At 37.6% G+C, this 20,413-nt stretch overlaps 1 protein-coding gene across 1 annotated transcript; it reads left to right on the forward strand.

Annotated features, from left to right (window-relative positions):
- Nucleotides 1-13,431: 13,431 nt before the first annotated feature.
- LOC123311951 (transcription factor glial cells missing-like) lies at nt 13,432-20,215 on the forward strand. The gene is made up of 5 exons (XM_044896087.1): nt 13,432-13,600; nt 16,865-17,208; nt 17,531-17,781; nt 18,847-18,952; nt 19,173-20,215. The coding sequence occupies exons 1-5, from the start codon at nt 13,590-13,592 to the stop codon at nt 20,012-20,014; spliced, it is 1,554 nt and encodes a 517-aa protein (XP_044752022.1). The 5' UTR covers nt 13,432-13,589; the 3' UTR covers nt 20,015-20,215.
- The last annotated feature ends 198 nt before the right edge of the window (nt 20,216-20,413 follow it).

The raw sequence follows: 20,413 nt of genomic DNA on the forward strand, positions 1-20,413 counted from the left end.
TTCGAAATTTTTCACTTAAAAAGCTTTACTTCCTGAAATACTAATGCTAGGAAAAATCTAATTGCATATTCGTAATCTGCGACCTCGAATCAGTCGAAAAAATGACGCGGGTCGATATGGTTCTAAAAATAAAAAAAAATCGGGTTTAGAAAAATTTCGTCCGCTACACCACCGAACAAAAAATTACTCATTTAACTATATCGACTCTGGTCATTCAACTGAATAATTCGAGGTAGTAGATCAGGAATATGCAATTAGATTTTTTCTAGGATCAGCTTTTTGGGAAATAAATCATAATGCAGTTTTTACTTTTCTGGGTCTAGTTTTTGTTTTGTTTGTAAACATTAACATTTCTTTTCATACCTATCTGATGTTCTATATCAGCTTCTGTCTGCTCCCAAAGAAACAATTTTGCCGTCAGAAATGAAAAATAATACAGCATAATATAGATACAATAAAAAGGGAGCAAATCACACGAATTGCTCACGATAAAAAACCACAAATAGGCTGAAATCAAAGCGAAATCCCGATATACGCGGAATACCAACAATATCCCATAATGATCCTAAATTGCCCGAGAAAAAACAAGCGTGAAAAGCTCGGCTCCGACTTTTTTATATCACCGCAAAACGCGCGTCCAAACAACCCACCCTTTTAATCCAATAACACCAATTACACAATGGGGCAACTGCCAAAAATTATCAGTCCATATCGAGAATGACGTTCAATCATTACAGCCACCCTCCTGTTTGACGGGTGTTAGTCGAATTCCCACCGATTCGGAACTGGCAAACAATAATTGAGCATCGGAACATCCCTCTCGATCGTCAAGGGCACCACTGTTCTTCTTCCAGCCTACTGGGGAAGAACGATCAGTTTCAGTTAAGTCCTAACTCAAAAACGTTGCCTGAAAATGCTTCAAGAATGATCACTAAAAATCGGGTATTTTTCTAAATCAATATAGATGGTTTAGAAAAATACCTTCGTTGAAATTCGAAGCTCTTGAGAATACTAATTCACCATTTGTGAAAATCCGTGAGAATTGAGAACCACTATTTGTTAGCCAGGATCTTCTAAAGTGTACCATTTCATAAACGACCCTTTTCAAATCACCCCAAATGAAAAAGTCCATTGGTGTTGCATATGAGCACATCATAGGTTGTTTTAGGGGTTCCGCAGCATTGATGCCTTGAGGTCTATAATTAGCCTTCCCATTCTGATCAACTCCAGTTTCTGGGACGTCTTCAAGAAGTCTATCTTCACTCCTACAAGTTTTTCGCCCAAAGCATTCTGTGGCAACGTTATTCCCGAATAGGTAAGTAAGTTTTTGCCCAAAGGAAAGGATTGACATGAACTACAGAGTACAAAGCCCACCAATAATATTGTCTTCTCAGAGAAGCTACAATACTACCCCAACTGCCTATTGGCCCTTCTGTATTATGAAAATATTCATCCATCACTGTCAGGGATAGTCATCGACACTTATTTTGTGGGTAATGTCTGAGGTAAGTGATGCCAAAATTGGAAGATGACTTTACATTTTTCATGGGAATTAAAATTCACTCCCTTCAGTATTGAATGGGCGTGATGAATTGCATTTCAATAGAGTAGGATAAATGCGTACTCGAGTGTATCCACAGCTCTGAACAAAAAGAATTTTGAAAGTTATTATTACAGAAGAATGTATCTCTTTTAATCAATTTCTTTCCTGATGATGAACATCAATATACTGAATGATGAGAAACAGTTTTCCAAAATAATTATCATATGAAGATTCAAGATGCTGATAAAAAAGCCTAGATCTCAATTCCATCGTAATCTAATTCATTTTCTCATCAGACAACATCGATGTAACAAACGATCATACAAGAAAAATGGAGCATAACTCGCTGATGGTCAACTACTCGAACAAGTAACCCTAATTCAAATACACACACTCCATACATCCGCACTGTCACATTCATCAAAACATACGCATAATGAAGAGTGAAAAAATTTAATTGCCACTCAACTCTTCTAGCCAAGTTTGAATCCCATGACCGGCTATATCCAAACACGCGACTTTATATCTAGCTGGACTCCTCAATTCAAATGCAAATGGCCCTATAAGGTCCGTATAAATGGGATTGAAGGGTTTTACCGAGGGGGAAATACGAGCTCTCAATTGGAAAGTCCAATTGTTTTTAATTACCGTTAATTCGACAAAGGAGATTTTATGACAGCCGTGACTGTTCACGTCCAAATCATTCGTGGTGCTCCATCAGAAGAGTGTGAATCTATCTGTTTGACTATTGGACTAATTTGAAGAGACTTGGATCGAGATATAGATCGGTCATGGGAAAATTGAACAGGATACTTATTTATTGTCGGTGGGATTTTTTCAGCTCATTTCCCTCTGATAGAACACTCAATTAGTGACATAAAGCTAAAGCAGCCTAAGCATTTTTGCCTCAAAAAGGCAAACAGCGTTGTAGAATACTTTGACTGATCTTTTCATTAATTCTCCCTCAGATAAATGCATTTTTGATCATCAAAAACGAACCCAACTAATTTGTACTCCAATAGTAGGTTAAAAAAAAAGATACTTATAGCTGACCGATATTTCCAGTTCGGTTTGAGGATGGTTCATGTTCCGCCGAAGTATAATCCGGTCGTAAAAGACCGCATGAAATATCGCACATATTAAATGTTCTCCTGCTCAAAAATCCCTTATTCCACTTTCCATAGAATCGCCATTAAAAACAACGACTTCCATTCATGTGTAAATAAACAATTTTCATTATCACAAATTGCGAATTAATAAATGACCGTCTTAGAGGCAGGTGCTCAATCCGATACAAGTATCCAATTTGCAAGTATGGAACCCGTTCAGGTGAAGAAGTGATAACTTTAAAATATGCGAAATTAGCCGGGTTATATTGATACTCATCCGAGGATCATGCGGCGGAATCACGTAATGAGGATTTATCGTACGAGTTCGTGTTTATCAGCTGCGAGCAATTAATATTTAACGTGATTGTGCTCTTGGAGATTCACCCCCAACGAGCAGCTTCTCAAGAATACCATTTCGTTGGTGTTTCTAGAATCTAGATTGTTGGGATGGAAGATGGAAACCTTACCTCCTCCTAGAGTAGTTAGTAGTTATCTTTAATCAAGTAAACAGTTCAATTAACCATTGGTACGAAGGTCTCGAAATGCAAATGTTAATGATGATTCGAGTACTTCATTTAGTACTTCCACACGACCATACTTGGACTCTATATTGACAAAATATGTAAATCGAACAAGCTAATGAAGATGTGCACTTTTTAACTGTTGGATAAGTTTTTTGCCATTATTTTTGTTTGAATACTTGACTGAAAAAAAGGCTGCGAAAGATTCAGTTTTACTTTGACATCAAAGCTTACCTTCAATGAAAATTGGCTTTCCAATGAACTCGAGTATCTGAGAAGGCTTCGAGGATCTAAGTTCTCATTCCTCCTGTGATTTTCTCTTGGACAATGTCCTGTGAGTAAGCCATAGAGGAGGCGTAACTTATTCTTTCTCAGATCTGAGTAATTCTTGAAAGATTTCTCCAGAATATTTCTCTTTTCGTTTCTTCCTTCCCCAAAAACTCTTTTTTATAGATGCATTCTCCTATACCAGCAAAGGTTCTGGCACATAAATTGACGCTTGTGCTCTCTATCTGGCGAGTTGTTGGCCTCTTAGTTTCCTTTGATTCCAAAATGACCTACTCTAAAGAGACCTTGTAGTCTTGTAGTTCTTGCCTATTTCCTTCGACACTCATAGGAGTGTCGTAGCTTTAAGTCGATGACATAGAGACTCTGTGGTTTGATAGCTGCTTGACTGTCAGAATCGATCACTATGTCATATCCTTGATAGTTTCTTACCAGACTTCTGTCCACGTATCTTTCAATTGCAAGTATTTCTGCCTCTGAAAAACCAGTGCCATCTTCTGAATGCTTACTTTTTCAATCATAACATCATTAGGTACACTAGGTAGGTTCGCTGATGAGATGTACTTTAGAGAAGACCAGGCTCTCTGGCTTTTGATCATCTCTTATAAGAGGAAAATACTTTTTTCAGGAGCTGTAACTTCAAAAGAGAGAGCCTCCTGGTAAAAACCTAAAACAAATGTCTCCTGATTTTGTCTTTAGTTGCATTTATTTAATTTAAAATTCAGCTCAGCGTTGGCGTTGTCAGAATTGATTTATATGCGAATTCTTCAAGCTTGCTTGACAAGTGATCTTATTGAAACAGTTGCACTTGCTACGTGTGTAATACTGTGATAATTTCATCAGAATTGAGCATGTAAAACTACATGCTAACTACATCTAAAGTTATCTTGATCATCGTCCAATGTTGAAGATTGCAAGCACTCGTAGTTCCCATGCCAGTCAAACAATGGTCAAATAATTGAATGCTCATTCTAGAAGGCAAATCGTTTAAATCAAATGAGCATTCGCTCTAAATCAAGCGCTGGATAATGCACCATATTTCAATTGTCGCCGGTTATTAATGAAGGACTTTCTGGATGATCCCAAACATTCACACGCTCAAATCTCGATGTTCAATTGTTAATGGTCCGATAAAAAAACTAATGAGGGATCATCTATTAAAGTGACACTGGTAGTTTTTTCTTTTTACAAATGAAGAGGGTGGTGCGTACGGCGGGTAGCAGAGGGTTCATGCCCCCTCGAATTGGCAACATTGTGATCCGATATGATTAATGCGCCCTTAATTCGGGAGGCGTGCTGTAAACTGGCGCATACGAGTGGATGCTCGAGTAGGACGGAATTTCCTCCGGAGCCTGATTTCGCTTGATGCCGATTCCTATATGCGGATCATCCGTAGTGGAAAACGCAGAAGGAACTCTCAGACATGTGAAACGCCAGTTGTGGAGCAAACGGAGCTTGAAGACCAGACCTTTGATTGCGTTCCTTTAATCGTATCTCGGTTTTTCGCAAGCGGTCCTCAAACTTTGATTTTTGTCATTCATCCCTCGGAATATTCTCTGTGTCTAATTTTTTTATAATCCTCCTTTTTTCAGAGAAACTGTGATTATTCTTATCAAGTCTCTAAGTTTTCGGATTTTGAGCCAATAATGGCCTGAACGAAAGAACCTGGGTAATTCTTCTTTATTGGAACATAGAACATAACTGCACAACAATAATAATATCTATAGAGGTTAAGCTGAATTTCAAAGCAAATTTGGAAAATTTGCGTCTGAAGTATGCTGTATCCCGTTACCGGGAATAAATCTACAAAAAGACATACAAAAAAAGAATAGACTTATAATTTCTTAGGGCTAATTGCGACTGTGTGCCCTCCTGTGACTGAAGAGACCCAACCGTGACCTACAGATCCTTCCACACTCCGGGCATGGATAGTCACCAACCAGATCTAGACGCCGCTGTATTCTTCTCGAGTCTCCATTGTAACTGTGAACCAAAGACCTCCACTGTGACCTGTCTAACGCTAGTTGTTTCCAGTTATGATTGGCATTAACTGATTTTAGGGGTTGATGTAGTGTATCCTTAAACCGCTTATACTGGCCTCTTGGTTTCCGGGCTCCCTCTGTAAATGCGCCATACAGAGCTATTTTATCTGTCTTAGATGACGTTGTTGCATTTGTTCAAGCTGTTTGATATGTCGCCTGTAAGGTGTCCAGCTTTCGCTTCCGTAAAGAAGCGTTTGGAGGACGACTGCTTTATAAACAGCTGTCTTGGTCTTCAGATTGAGGTCCTGATTTTGAAACACTCTGACTTTTAGCTTCCAGAATGCCCGTGATGCCGAATTGATACGGTTGTGTATTTCCGTGTCTAGGTTAGCCCTAGTATTTATGAAGCTTCCCAAGTATTTGAACTGTTGGTACTTAATGGGGTGCTGATGAAACTACTCAGCTGAATATTGTTGCCTCGTTTGGGTTAATAGTGCTCATGTGCAAAAATTTGATGCAAGTGGAATCTTTCTATGAGATTTATTACTGTAACTATTAGATTTTTACCTATTCAATGGTTACCAGTTCTTTCAAATGTTTTACCGCCCCATATTCGTAGACAGACTGCAGTTATAAATTCTTGGAAAAAATTTGGCAGTCTGAATGGAATACGTGGACTATTTTCAACCAAAAATTAGTTGGTGATTCCTCGAATGGAGTTCCTATACGCGCCAGAAAACTATCTTTTGCTGGAGTATTATCTTGGACTTCCACTTCATGGTCCTTTGGTCACGTTTCTAGTTTCTTGATATCGATGGACCAGAGTAGGGCAACCACAAGGCTTTTCTTCTAAGTGATCTAAGTTTGATCAAGCACTTAATAGAAAATTTATCGAAAAATAATGGCACTTTCTGTTGGAATTCTTCGCTGTCGCTTAGAGCCAACATTTTGATGTTCACTTCTTGTTAAGAAAGAGGATTCGAACGCTTCACTCCTCTGCAAATATTTTGAGTTAATTAAAGAGAGGATGAGAATCTGCTTTGGAGTCTATTTGTTAAGTTTCCGATGCTTAGGCCTACGTTATACGCTTGGTGGGTCCCAATTCCTGAAACATTTTGAGCTATTTAACAAGCTGGAGAAGCGTATCGTTGTTTACACGTTATTGTGCTACAATAATCACTATTTCGACAGAAAAATTTTTATACAAAGTATGATAATACGAGGTTTTCCATTTTTATTCATTTATATATATATAATTGTTGCATTCTATATCCATTACTCTTATTTTTCAATTTTATTTTTCATTTATTTTTCCAATCTTTGTTTTTATAAGGTTCAATCATATTGAGGATTTAAAAATCGGTCGAAACAAGGACAAATATTGGGTTGGAACCATGATATCAAGGGTAAAATACAGAAATTTCTCATGCATTTTATTCAGGTTTTCAAGATGGTCATTTTGAAAATAAAACATGAAATTCCCAGCATATTCCCTCGAGAACGGAAGATCATGATGAGGCTTATAACTGGAGGAACAAGTCAAAGAATTTGAGCGGACGTAAAAATACCTACTTAAAACATCAAAACGAAATTTATAAGCTCGCTGAAGGATTTATCGTGGACTTCTCAATCTGGCAACTTCATCATCATCATCAGTCCACAAAAATGGTATTTATACGAATGGCTATAATCAGAGTTAATTCCAAAAACAATTATCCCTCTTTCCCCCCTCGATCTCAAGATTTCCCAATGTAAAATGATACACTTGAGAGAACTGGATTTTAGAAATTATATTATTTATTCTTGTGGTTGCTTCGGGACACCAAGTTGATGGTTGTGGGTTTTGAATGAATATATGTAATTTATGTAGACTTTTTGAAACTGTATTATACACCAGTGAAGAAAATAACATGAAAACCCTGGCTATGATCAAAGAACAAACGTTTCAATTAGCAGTTGTATCATGCCCCCCATTTCAAACCATGAAATCGTCGATACAATCCACGTTTTTGGTTCAGAATTTTTTGCAAATTAATACGATAAGTTTTCAAAAAGAATATCCGTCTCTATAACTCAACAGTATCATCGATGAAAAAAATGTACCAACTGAACCAAGTTTTCTGTTTGGAAATGTGAATAAAAGGGGTAGGAAATTTTAAATCCACACTGATATGCGTCCAATAAATTTGAACGATTCTAACTTCCGATGGAGCTAGTGAAGATTCGTCGACACGAACCAAATGTATTACAGGAATTCCAGAACGTGACTACATATCGAATTGTCGGATATAAAAAAGGGTTACAAAGTAGCAAAGGGTCAACACGTAATGATTTTTCACGCGGGGAACAAATCCCCATCAACAGGATGCAAATTAAACGATTTTCAGAAGATTCATGGTGGATTTTTCAAATGCTGGGGTACCATCAGACGCTATTCTTGAGCTCAGAGGCGTTTTTTGAGCAACCCCTTACATTTTGTGAAAATTATAACGAAATCATTTTCAGAGGACGTAGATTCAGAATCAGTAGAATTTTTGTCTGTGCGTATGTGTGTGCAAGATATTATGGACACCTTACAAGAATCAAATTTGAATCTGTCAAACTCAATTTAAATTATGCGAAATATTGTCTTCACCCCTTGCGTTTGTTTGACTCAGATCCTCATCGAGAAATGATAGTCTTTGTCTTAAAGTTTTTTTAGGTGTAAAGAGAGAGGCTTATCTTCAACGCTGAAATCAAAGTTCTTGAAACGTCACTTTCCTTCCAATTAAAACAGACATCTAAAATCTCCCTCAAATCTATAATTCAACACAGTGAAAAGCAAGGTTTTCGTATGAAATTCAAAGCGATATACCCTGAATATTATGGACAGATGAAACCACCAAAACCATCGGACACTATGAGCCATTTTTTTCAAAAAGACAATATAATATATTATTGATAATAAATTAGATCATTGGTCCTTCTGCACCTTCGTAGAAAACACCAAGGCAGTCATACAATCTGAAAATGGCACTTAGAAGGTCCAGTCTTTCCTAGAGGTTAGGTTCACCATCATCCTTCACCAAAATTTCGAGATAACCTGCTCCTTCAGTAGGTCACCTGTCCGAAAATCGAACAAGGATCATGGTTGTCGTTTAATAGAGACATATTTCAATATATACGGCACGTGGACTGTTTTACCTGAAGAAGAAACCAGCTCTCCACAATACGGGTGTGTATCCATACGAGTAGCGTCTATAACTCGTGCCCACAGCCTGCTGTGTGGCGGAAAATACGTACGGTCTAGTCTAGCTCGTGCCGTTGCTGGTAGTACCAAAGCGTGCGCCCAGCCATGGTCGACTGAACCCAGGCACCAGGTTCCAGGTGCAAAAGCTTCGACGCGACTTTCGCTATCTGGTTATGTTAATTATTAGAAATGGTTTGAAGGTACAGCTTGAAGGATAGCTTATGACTTGCACGTGTTTGTCGTGATGTGTGATTGCAATATTTTAATCGGGATGGGTAGGTACTTCGTCCTGTCGTTCCACGTTAGAAATTAAAAAGGTTCAATATAAATATGAAGCACGCATGAAGCAATGTCGAAGGTTTCAATCGCTGTTCTTCGTTTTGTTTTGTCTGAACCGACATTCAAAGAGACTGTCAATGGAATTTTGTCACTAGAAAATACAAAACTAACAGTTATAACCTATCTCGGAAATAAATACCCAGATGGAGCTGAAATTTCCTTCAATAGTTATTTTAGAGCCAAACGCAGAAGCTTGTCCAGTGTTTTCCTCATCTCTGATGGAACAAAAATTCGCAATTTTCATGTTTGACTTCTTCAGATGAAAGCCTGATGTTGGGTTTTACAGGGTTTCTCCTCAGAAAAAATTTATATAAAAAAGCAACACAATTTTTTGACAAGGAATCACCCCTGAAATGTTCTTACAACTATTTATTTACAACCTGTATATACATTGCGAACAAATTCAGGATATTGTTCTCTGAGTTATTTGTATACCTTCAGAATAACTGTAGCTGAATCTGTGACGCTACACTTCTGTGAATCTTCTGAACAGAGTTGTATTCAGCCAAAGTACCCAATTTTGCAAATTTCACATATACTTTTTAATTTTTGAACATCAGAATACTCGAAAACGGTTCATTATCCGAGACAATATTAAGAATACTTTTATTTTACAAAACGTTCAAATATTCATTAGATATCATCCAAATTAGTTTCAAGAGTTGAATTCTTTAAATTTTTGGTATTTCATGGTACGTAATGGTCATAATGAGAAAACTGCAAGACGTGAGTGATATCTTGTGTTTGCAAAAGATTAATCACATAAATGAAAAACTATATCCCGAAATTCATTTCATTCGATGAGACCGTTTGTCAGATAGACCGTTTGTCAGACTAAGAATTCATTTTTTCAAAGGTTTTTCAACAACCTGTATCTTTTAAACCGAGCCCATTCGGAAAAATGGTATGGGAAAAAAAGTGTATCTTTTGACCTCAAGAATCAACTGTTAAAATATCTGTACGAGTCAAAGACTCACCCTTTATATTAGGTGGATCTATCACCCTATCTCTTGAATGATTTGTAGGTTCATCACTAGATACCTAATACTGAACTTAGCTGCACAATTTAGACAATCCCTTTAAATATAGGCTTCCCAAATAATGATTCCTCAATACTAGCTTTTTCGATAATGCACAGGGTGGGCAAAATTCGTTGTCTACTGAGGGGATCTCGAGAACTATAAGAGCTAGAAGAAAACAGACACATTTCCGAACTTTTTTTCAGAGAAACAAAGAATGGTGAAAACCGTAGCCTCCTACGATTGTTCGTTTTTGAGTTATCAGCAAAAAATGAGATTTTGACGATTTCGAAAATTCTCATAACTTTTTTGGCTCTGAAGTTACAGATCTGAAACTTGAACCTTCTACAGGCACTTTTTCACGTAAAATCGACTGACGAGCTCAAAATATATTTTCATTTCGAATCATTAGGCGAACTTTTGTTTTTTTGAATGCACACTCTTACTGAATTTGTTATTTTTGAATTGGGAAAAAATCTTTTGTCAGTGGATTCTACGTATAAAGTACTTAAGAAGGTTCAAGTTTCAGATCTGTAACTTCGAAGACAAAAAAGTTATGAGAACTTTTCGGAATCGTCAAAATCTTAATTTTCGTTTATAACTCAAAATCTAGGAACGATAGGACGCTTCTGTTTTCAGATTTGGATTAGTCAGGAAAAAAGAGCTCGAGAATGTGTCATCCGATTTCTTCTAGCACCTAGTAGTCTAGTAGACAACAAATTTTGCCCGCCCTGTACATTTCACCCGCATTTTTACGGAGTATATAGGAAATATCCATTACCAGATTGCCGGAGGCTGGCCGGAATACCGTTCCCAAAAACCAGTTTTATCCCATTCTGCAAATTGATTACAAGTTCGCTATCAATTTGCGCGAAGACAAACTCCATACTCCGAATAATTCGAATTCTTCATTAAATCCCGATAGTCGGAGTGCAATTAGAGCGGGGAGATTTTTAACGAATCCCGATTCGTACTTTCAATTAAATCGTTATTATAAATATTGCGCTGCAATTTAGATTGGGCGTAGATAGTGTTGCCCGTCTCGCCGCATGAAGTTGTCCGTTCTTCATTTCGAAATTTTAAGGACGCTTCATGGGCGATCTTTATAAAGTCGAGGAGACAACCAAGGTGCGGGGCGAATGATGTTCCACAAAATTGAATCCATTAATAAAATCAATTAACCCGTTCCCTCATGTTCGAGTATCTACCGATATGTTCGCCTTTCAGACACTATTGACTCAATAAAGGAGGTGTAGACGGTTTAGCGAAAGAAAATGTTTCAATAGAGATCGCAAGAATATAATTGAGCGTCCTCATTAAGAGTTTCATCCTTTATTAGTAGTTTTCTTATCAAGCTGATTACTTACAGTTGCTAAAAAATAATCTCACAGAGTTTCTTGCAGTGCTTAATACCTCTACCAGTCAAGGGCGGTTCCAGTTTTCAGAACTTGGAAGTGGTTGCACCGAACTCGATAAAATCTTGAGATTTATTACTAGAAGAGTTGCTCTTTTAGAATAGGTATCATCTTTGAATCTACGATGACTTTTCTGGGAGATACGCGACTCGAAATTTGACCTCCGAAAAATTCCCAAAATAATGATGGGGTCAGTAAAACGTTCGTCAAGACCTAACGGCTGCACCGAGCTCAATGAAATTTCGAGATTTATTACAAGAAGTGTTGCTCTTTCAGAATAGGTTACACATTTTAATCTACGATGATTTTTCTGGGAGATACGCGTGTCGAAAAATTAACTTCGAAAAATGTTGTAAAATCCACCACCTCTAGAAATTTAACCACCAATAATTCCATCAGTACTTTCAATACTTCAATTCTTCAACACTTTTCACCTCCGTTTCACAATTCAGCAGGGCTAATTTCAAAATTTTCTGCCAGTCGAAATGTTACAAACTTACACAGTGTTTTCATGGAAATAATTCTTCTATTAGGGAAGTTTAGCATTTTGAGACCTGTCCTGCCATGTATTACTCAAGTATGCTTTCTTTTTTCAGATTAACTTAATTTATTCAAGCATATAGAGGTAGAGCATTGACAACTACCTTCATTGTTAGATTCCTCTAGAGATTAAAAGGGATATTCTGAAATCTACACAATCGTCATTACCATACGAAGAAGAAAGACATTGACATATTACACTCCACAGTTTCGAAATATGAAGAGAGTAGGTAATGTAATGTATCTATATACATATACTTATACAGCTTTACATTTGGCATATACGCTTTCATGTTTTTTTTACGCCGGCGACTTGCGTCGGCGTAAAAAAGCTGATGGCTTAAGGTACACGAGAAATGTGAACTGGTCATTTTCCTCTGCCAAGAATCAAGACAAATCGTTTAAGAAGCTTCCACTTCAGGGATATTAAATTGAGTCTTCACGAAGCCAAACCGTTCGAATATTTCAGTTACTGATGGGGAACATTAATGATATGAAATATATTTGTCGACATTCGGAAGAGTCCCTAGAGTATTGCAGTCGTTTTCATGCTGAATATACTTATAGGTACCTACATGAGAGTTTTCTCGGACGTAAAGAAAGAGCTCTTGTGAAAATGGTGATAAAGCTCGACGTGTTAATGTATGAAGAATCGAATTCGTGTTAGTGGTGCAAAAACACCAGCTTCTAAAGTTCACAGTGTGGAGGAAACCCCAGATTTGTGCATATTACGCAGTATTATGCTGTTAGCGGACGACCCTACAGTGTGTTCTGTGTAAGACTTGAATCTAATGGCATATCAGTTAACGCAAGAAGCTACCACCTTCCAACAATCAATAGCATCGTTTCTTTGCAGGTTGGGTGTTTGGTTGGGTGAGTTTATAAAATTGACTCATCTCATGGATAGAATTGCATGCTTTTAAGCCCAGAAAACCTATCACAACATGCTCTACAATTCTCATTTTGTATTATGGATCCAATAACCATCTACAAAAATGATGGAAAAAATCATAATTTTTATTGAATGCGATGTAATGAACTGCCAATAGGTATCTCACATAATTTTCCAACCTGTAGAACCCGCATCTTCCATATCTCCATCCATTTATACATATATATATATAACACCATTCCACTTCCTGTTACGTACGCGATTTCCACAGGAAAAATCACACTTTCCTTTCGGCTCATTAACCTATTCAAACGGCAGAAATTAAAATTTCCCCATCGGTTCGATGGGCAACGACGTCCAACGCCTGTTTGAGCCACCAATAGCAAACCGAGCAGGTGCAAGAATAGAACTTTAAAGGCGGGAACAGATCGAGACCATTTCCTATTGGAAGTTCTAATGTTTCAGTTCTAATGGAGGGGTGAATAGGAGTGGTCTTGTTTTTCAGGGTAGCTCCACGAGGAGCTTCATGCGAGTTTCAGTTATCCTTGCGAGCCTCGATAGGGTGGTTGATCCTGCGACCGAGCATACCTACATCGAATATACTCGACGTGTGCGAATCCTTCAACCTGTTCGCAAGTTCGTTATTGTGTATGTGCACTGACTAATTTTGATGGTGTAACCAGTTTTGGAACTTCATCCTGTCATTTATTGAGATATGGTTATACTGTAAGTGGGTTTGACCGCCATTCCAAACGTTTTATATTTGCATATTAGCGGAATTCCGTGGCGCAAGAAAATTGGTCGTTTAATGGCGCATAGAAATATCGGATTTTCCCCATCTTGGACGCCATTACCATTAATGAGAGGCTGTTAAGTGGGCTATTAAACAATTTGAGCCTCATTATACAGAGAATTATGAGTGTATATTGCTGTATAGTAGGGATCCGCTGTTTTATAACCTTGATTCAACACTCAACAAGGTGGTTATCTATGTATTTAAGGCCGTAATGTATTAACGTTTTATTAGGGAGCCACTTTTATGTGTAATTTTCAAGCAGTTGCTGCTAATGTGAACGAGATTCTGTATCGCTATACGTACAGATATTTTAACAGTGGATTCTTAAGGTCGAAAGAAACACTTTTTTCCTATGCCATTTTTTCCAATTCGGCCCTGATAAAGAGATATTGCCATTTTGAGTTTTCATAATGTGCTGTTCCACCCCTGGAAAAATAAAATTACCTTTAGAATAACAAGTTAAATCTGTGACACTACACAACTGTGGATCTTTTGAAAAGAGTTGCATTCGGTCAAAGTATCCATTTTTTTTTTTAATTTCACAGATATTTTTTTTCGAAAACGGCTCATTATAGGTAGGTGAAAATATGATGAATACTTTTATTTTACAAAACGTTCAAGTATTCATCAGATAGCGTTCAACTTAGTTTCAAGAGTTGGATTCTTTGATTTTTGGTATTTTTATGGTACGTAATGGTCATAATGAGAAAACTGGAAAACGTGGCTAATATCTTGTGTTCCAAAAAGATTCATCAAATGAATGGAAAACTGTATTCCGAAATTCATTTCATTCGATAATTTTGAGATAGAACTAAAAATAACATTTTTTATGGTTTTTCAACAGCCTGTATCTTTTAAACCGAGCCGATTCGGAAAAAATGGTAAAGAAAAAAAGTGTTCCTATCGACCTCAAGAATCTACTGTTGAAATATTTGTGGGAGTCAGAGACTCACCCTGTATAAAATTACGAGTTACATTGAATTCTTGAGCAGAGACTTCAATCAGCGGTTAAGCGACGAAACAATACCTGCCTGCCTACACATTTAGGAATTGAAGAAATTTTTGGAAATCTTGCTCAATTTTGAGTAGATACCTATAGCGAACATGTCATGGAATCCATTTTAGGGGTGGCTTGCCCAACCCCTTCTAGTTGTAGAGACATACCACCAAAAATTTGTATGACCTCCTCGCTCCATAGAATGCTCAATTTCATTTCTGTCAGTTTTATGGCATCTAAGAAAAAAATTGATTTTCATAGGCCATATCTTTAGAGGGCTGTATATCAACAGTGGCTGCTCAAAAAAAAAAAAAAATTATATGAAAAATCCAAAATATTTTCGATAAAGAATCGCCCCTTAAATTTTTCATTTATACCCTGCATATCTTCAGATATCGATTGAAATTCATTCTGGGAGTATTCTGCATATCTTGCCTAAAACCACAAATTTGAAGGTGTGGAGGTATTTCTGAGTAAAAAAATGAAATTTCAAATCTGAAATTAAAATAAATATCTACGTAGGTACAAATAGTACACAGGAAGACACATCTATAATAGTTTTAACAAATGCTATTTCAATTCGAAATAACCTTTTTATCTCTAATCACGGGGGACCTCAAAAGTTCTACAACATTCGAGTACCAAACTCACCGAAATCGATAAATCCAAAAATATCCACCCAATATAAACACAGTAATTCACGTCTGTTAGGCAATAAATAACGACTAACGAAGATCAGTACCGATCGAAGAAGATACAGAGAAGAACCGTAATGAATCATTCTTCTGATGAAGATGAACCTCTTCTCGTGTCCGTAACCCAACAGGAAATGGGCCCGTGAACTCCGACGGTCCTTTTCGAAGTTTCAAATCGCTTATTACGCAATCCGGTTTGATCCCAATTTCCCCCTAGTGCACAAAAATAAAGTACCTACGGATGAAGTATATGAAAAGTTGGTAGGTACTCGTATTTCTCGAACACGATAGTGAAATAACCAATAGCGTATGATCAGATATCTTATAATTAATCGGGCACGATAATTGCTACTCTTGCGACAACGTTATATTACGATTGTTTAATAACTAACGGCTCCGGGGTAGTTTAAGACCATTATAACTTACTAGCAATTCGAAATATGGTACTACGACTCCTCTTGTACCTCCTCTGGCTAGTACTCAACTATAATCACTTTGAATGTTGAATGTGTTAGCGGTTAGGAATTATCTGGTTCGATTAAAAAGATTTGTCAGGTTATCTTGATTGAATAGTGATGATTTTTCACGAAATTCCTTCTAACTTGTCACCAATAGTTTGAAATTAACATACTTATAGTCTTACAAGCCCTCGCAATACCTTATCTCATTCTTCTACACTGTTTTCACCTTACCTCCCTTTCGCAATACACCAAGTTTCTTAAACGACCCCAAATGATTATTTAGACAGTCTCGAATGTGTACTCATCCATGGTAAGACTGTTCACTCATCAATGAGATAGAAAAAACCGAAGGAAAAACACTCTGGTGGGATCTTATTGGGTAAGATATCTAAGAAGTATCTGGATATTAGCCTGCAAATGCTATATCTTCTAACTGGATTCCTTCAAGGGCATGACGAGTTCAGATTCTGTACAGAGGAGGATGAAACTCCAAATCATCTGGTGATGGAATACCTCGTCATTGCTATAGCCAACTCAAAAAATGCAAGAAACTTGTAGAAGTGAGGAAGTAATCTCCTTGAAGCCAACCCATGCAGATAATGGAGTTCATAAGAACTGTAGGGCGAGCTGTAGACTATGTAATGCCAAGAACAGTTCTATCAGTATCAACTCTTTGGATATAGAGAGCATAATAGACCTTAAAAGGTCGCGGTACAATAAAACACCCCTTAAATCTACAATCTACAGCGTTTCGTGGTCGAAATCAATTCTTACAGTCCTTCTGATGCCAAAAAACTTGGTTGCTACAACTTTCGTTGTACTTGTAAACGATAATGAGTCTCCAATGCTGATGGAGTATGAAAACATTCACTTTATTATAACCACCATCCGTAGACTGCGTCCGACCATTTTTCCTTTTATTGAAGATTGGATCTCATCAACTATCAACTGTTGAAGACCTGCTTCATTAGAACATGAGTCATTTCAGTTTTTCTCCACCTTCATCTTCATCAGATTCTCATTTTTTTCGTTTTTTTCCAGGAATAATCCGGTTTCACCCCCTGGCATGTCTTGCCGGGTAAACTACGGTTCCAACGCAGCTGACTGGGACATAAACGACAGTTCCGTGCCTAGAATAAGCAAATACGACCACTTTTCCGAATGGGCCGACGGTCATTGCCGCCTGGTCTACCGCGTGGACAACGAAGACGCAAAAAGACACTCCTCGGGCTGGGCAATGAGGAACACCAACAACCACAACGTGCACATCCTGAAGAAGAGCTGTTTGGGCGTTCTAGTCTGCTCGGAAAGGTGCATTTTGCCAAACGGCGAAACTGTTCACCTTAGACCCGCCATATGCGACAAGGCTAGAAAGAAACAGCAAGGTAATGACACTAGTAAGTTGTAGAGTTTTTTTTATATCTTTTCTGGAGGATCATACGAACTTTGAACGTATCGAATCAGTTTATTTCATCATGTACTAAGTGGCAATATTGTACCGTTCTTCTTTAATTGCTTGGGCTCAATTTAGAACACGAAAATTTTGTAGCATTCGATTTGTTACTGTCAATTCGTATAATCCTATGTATATTTTCAGTTTATGCCTTTATCACTTCTCTTTTCTTCATTCTTTTTGGTTTTCTCCCACTTGCGTTTCGTTCTCAACAGATTCTTTCATATTTTGGATCTAACCAATCTTTTTTTCAGGCAAACCATGTCCAAATAGAAGATGCACAGGTCGTTTAGTCATTTTACCATGCAGAGGTCATTGCGGTTACCCAGTCACACACTTCTGGAGGCATACAGATGAAGCAATCTTCTTTCAAGCAAAAGGCAGTCATGATCATCCCAGACCTGAAGCGAAAAGTACCTCAGAAGCACGAAGGAGCTTAGGTAGTGGCAGAAGGGTCAAGGGGTTGGCTGTGATGTTGGCCAAGGATACCGCAATAGGAAATAAGGTGAGTGATGATACATGGATAGCCCTGGTAGTTCAATTTGAACTCGAAAAGTTGCAGATTTTACGTAAAGGTTTATTATCTTCAAAGTCTCCGAAATATTTATGGTTATCAAGCTCCTCACCCACTGAATATTCATATTATTATCGACTATCCTTCTGTTATTCCCACGCTCAAAATATTTCCAATTCTTCCTCTCGATTCCAGTACTCAGTCCCATCGATAAATAGAAGCTTCAAAAAGTAGCCCCGGGTCCTGTATCAGATTATAGTTAGCGATCGTAGATCTGTAATCAACAATATTCTAGTCTCTAGGACTTCTATAAATACAATTCGACCACACAGTGCTAATTATGGTGAAAGCTCTATTGAAAGCGACGCAAGTAGTAATTAAATCCCTTTTCTAAAGCTGAAATATCGAGTATTGTTGATTGCTGAATGGTTTATGGCGTTCGCTTTTTGGTTTCAGGGGAGATAGTTGAAAACATTTCCGTGTTTACTTTATGAATTATGGACTCGACGGACGCGAACAAGTAGATGTTCGTTTTTATTGAATTTTGAAAGGATTTAATTGTTTGAATAATCGTACACCTGAAAGGATTCGATATTTGTATTCAATAATTACATTGAAAGTAGTTCGTAATCAATGCTCAATCTGAATACCGTTTGTTGCAGTAGATTAACAATTTTTTCACCAATATGTAAGAACTCAATCAATATCAACACGAACAAACAAGGTTTCAGAAAAATCTAAGGAGAAAAACAAACATAATTTGAGTCTGGACTTATACATCTCAAAAATATATGACATCAATTCTCGTTGATGGAAGTACTCGACTTTCTTCAAATATTTCATTCATTTCTAGGATTTACATGTCTTAAAAGGTAAATTTCGAATATTCTGGGACAGCTATGATCATTTTTGAGCCCCGGATCTCAAAAGCCTTAAACATGAAATTGATAAATCAGAAATGGGTAGTTGCCAGACATTTTCGCGAAGAATTTACCACTATGCGTCATATTAACCCTTAGTCAGATGCAGATCTTTGAAAACACATTTTTTTTACAGTTAGCAGTACTGAGAGAATCGAGAAGACATTATAGAGAAATGATCATCAATAGAAGACGAACGAAACAACAGAATCCACCACCACTGATTTCCGATCAAGAAAAAGGTGAGTAAAAATCAGATTTTCTATTTTTGACTCACACTCTTCACCAAGGGAGCCCTGCTTGGTGTCAAATATACAGAGAAAAGTGACCTATTAGCTGATTTATGAGAATTTTTAGATTTTTTGAGTTATAAACATATCTGAAATGAGGTACCTCACTTCAAATATGTCTGAACTATATTATAGCTAATTGTTTCATGAAAATAATCTTCCTTCATTACAGGTTATTGTTCCTGTCCTCCTTTCGAATGCATCTGCACCATACCATCAGTTCCAGCGATCCAACAATACCAGTTGAACTCACCGGAAGCCTACCAACAACCTCAAGTGTTGAACTCGTATTGGACTCAAGAACCAGCTTACGCCAACTCTTACCCCACGGACATCAACACAAGTTACAACCAACAGTACGACCTGGCGAACATATCCACCGATCTCTTCCAGCCAGAGGAGATATTCCAACTTGACCATCCGATCAAAGCGGAGTACTCCAACCAGCAGAATGACATGGCATCTTCTCCTCCAACTCTGCTGGACTTGGGCAGCGGCACCATTCACAGGGAGTTCAAAACGGAGGATTATTGGACGCATAACATCTCGAATCTGGCCAGCGAAGACAGCAACAACAGCTGTAGCAGCAGGTTCGACCAAAATCAATCTCCAACCGGACAGGTGGCTCCCAACAGTAATCTGATGGTACCAGCCATTGACCAAAATTATTACATGGAAAGCGCGAAGTTTGACGATCCAACATATCTAGTCGACAAAGTGGACAGTACTTTCTTCAGCTCAACAGAAGCTCCAACTGTATGTTCTTTCGATGTTCCTATTACCGATAATAAGGCTTACTACCCCCAGCAAGAAAATTATAGCAATTATGAGGCTAAGCATTTCAAAGACGTTACCAATGATATTGCCCAATACGGGGATTACCACTTTCTACCCGACTATGAAAATAGAGTAGAGTCTACAGTCTTAAGCGATTTGGACTATAAAATGCAAAATTACCTGTCGACACCCACACTTCCTTTTGAGCCATCATTTCATATCACGACTCATTCGTAACTGGACTGAAAAATAGTTTTGAGTGCCTTTGTACATAATGAACTTCCTTTCCACGAGGGCAAAACTGTCGTTTGTATCGATTCCAATTAATATTCAGAATATGTAAATAGAACTTCTTGTTCTTCCACCAGTTTTTCTTGTGATATGATAAAGACATCAATAGCTTTCGTGGAAGAGTAGTATTTATCTGCTTTCGAGATCTCCGAGACGATGGTTAAGTTTCTTCAGATGTTGCTTGTTTGAATTTTGTAAATTTGTTATGTATATACTGTGTATAATGAAATAGATTGTGATAATAATGAATCGTTGTTTTATTGAAAATATTGAGAACCTTCAAGTCAAGGTAAGTTCAAGTAGTTGTTGAAAAAAAAGGCTAATAATAGTTTCCAGATATCCAGA

The sequence above is a fragment of the Coccinella septempunctata genome, chromosome 4 (genome assembly GCF_907165205.1).
Source record: "Coccinella septempunctata chromosome 4, icCocSept1.1, whole genome shotgun sequence".
In the NCBI taxonomy this organism is placed as follows: Eukaryota; Metazoa; Arthropoda; class Insecta; order Coleoptera; family Coccinellidae; genus Coccinella; species Coccinella septempunctata.

What these genes read in the sequence shown, in the direction of transcription:
- LOC123311951 (XM_044896087.1), top strand. An exon ending in GGCTAGAAAGAAACAGCAAG is followed by an intron (nt 17,209 to 17,530) that starts GTAATGACACTA and finishes TCTTTTTTTCAG; the next exon opens with GCAAACCATGTCCAAATAGA. An exon ending in GATTTCCGATCAAGAAAAAG is followed by an intron (nt 18,953 to 19,172) that starts GTGAGTAAAAAT and finishes CCTTCATTACAG; the next exon opens with GTTATTGTTCCTGTCCTCCT.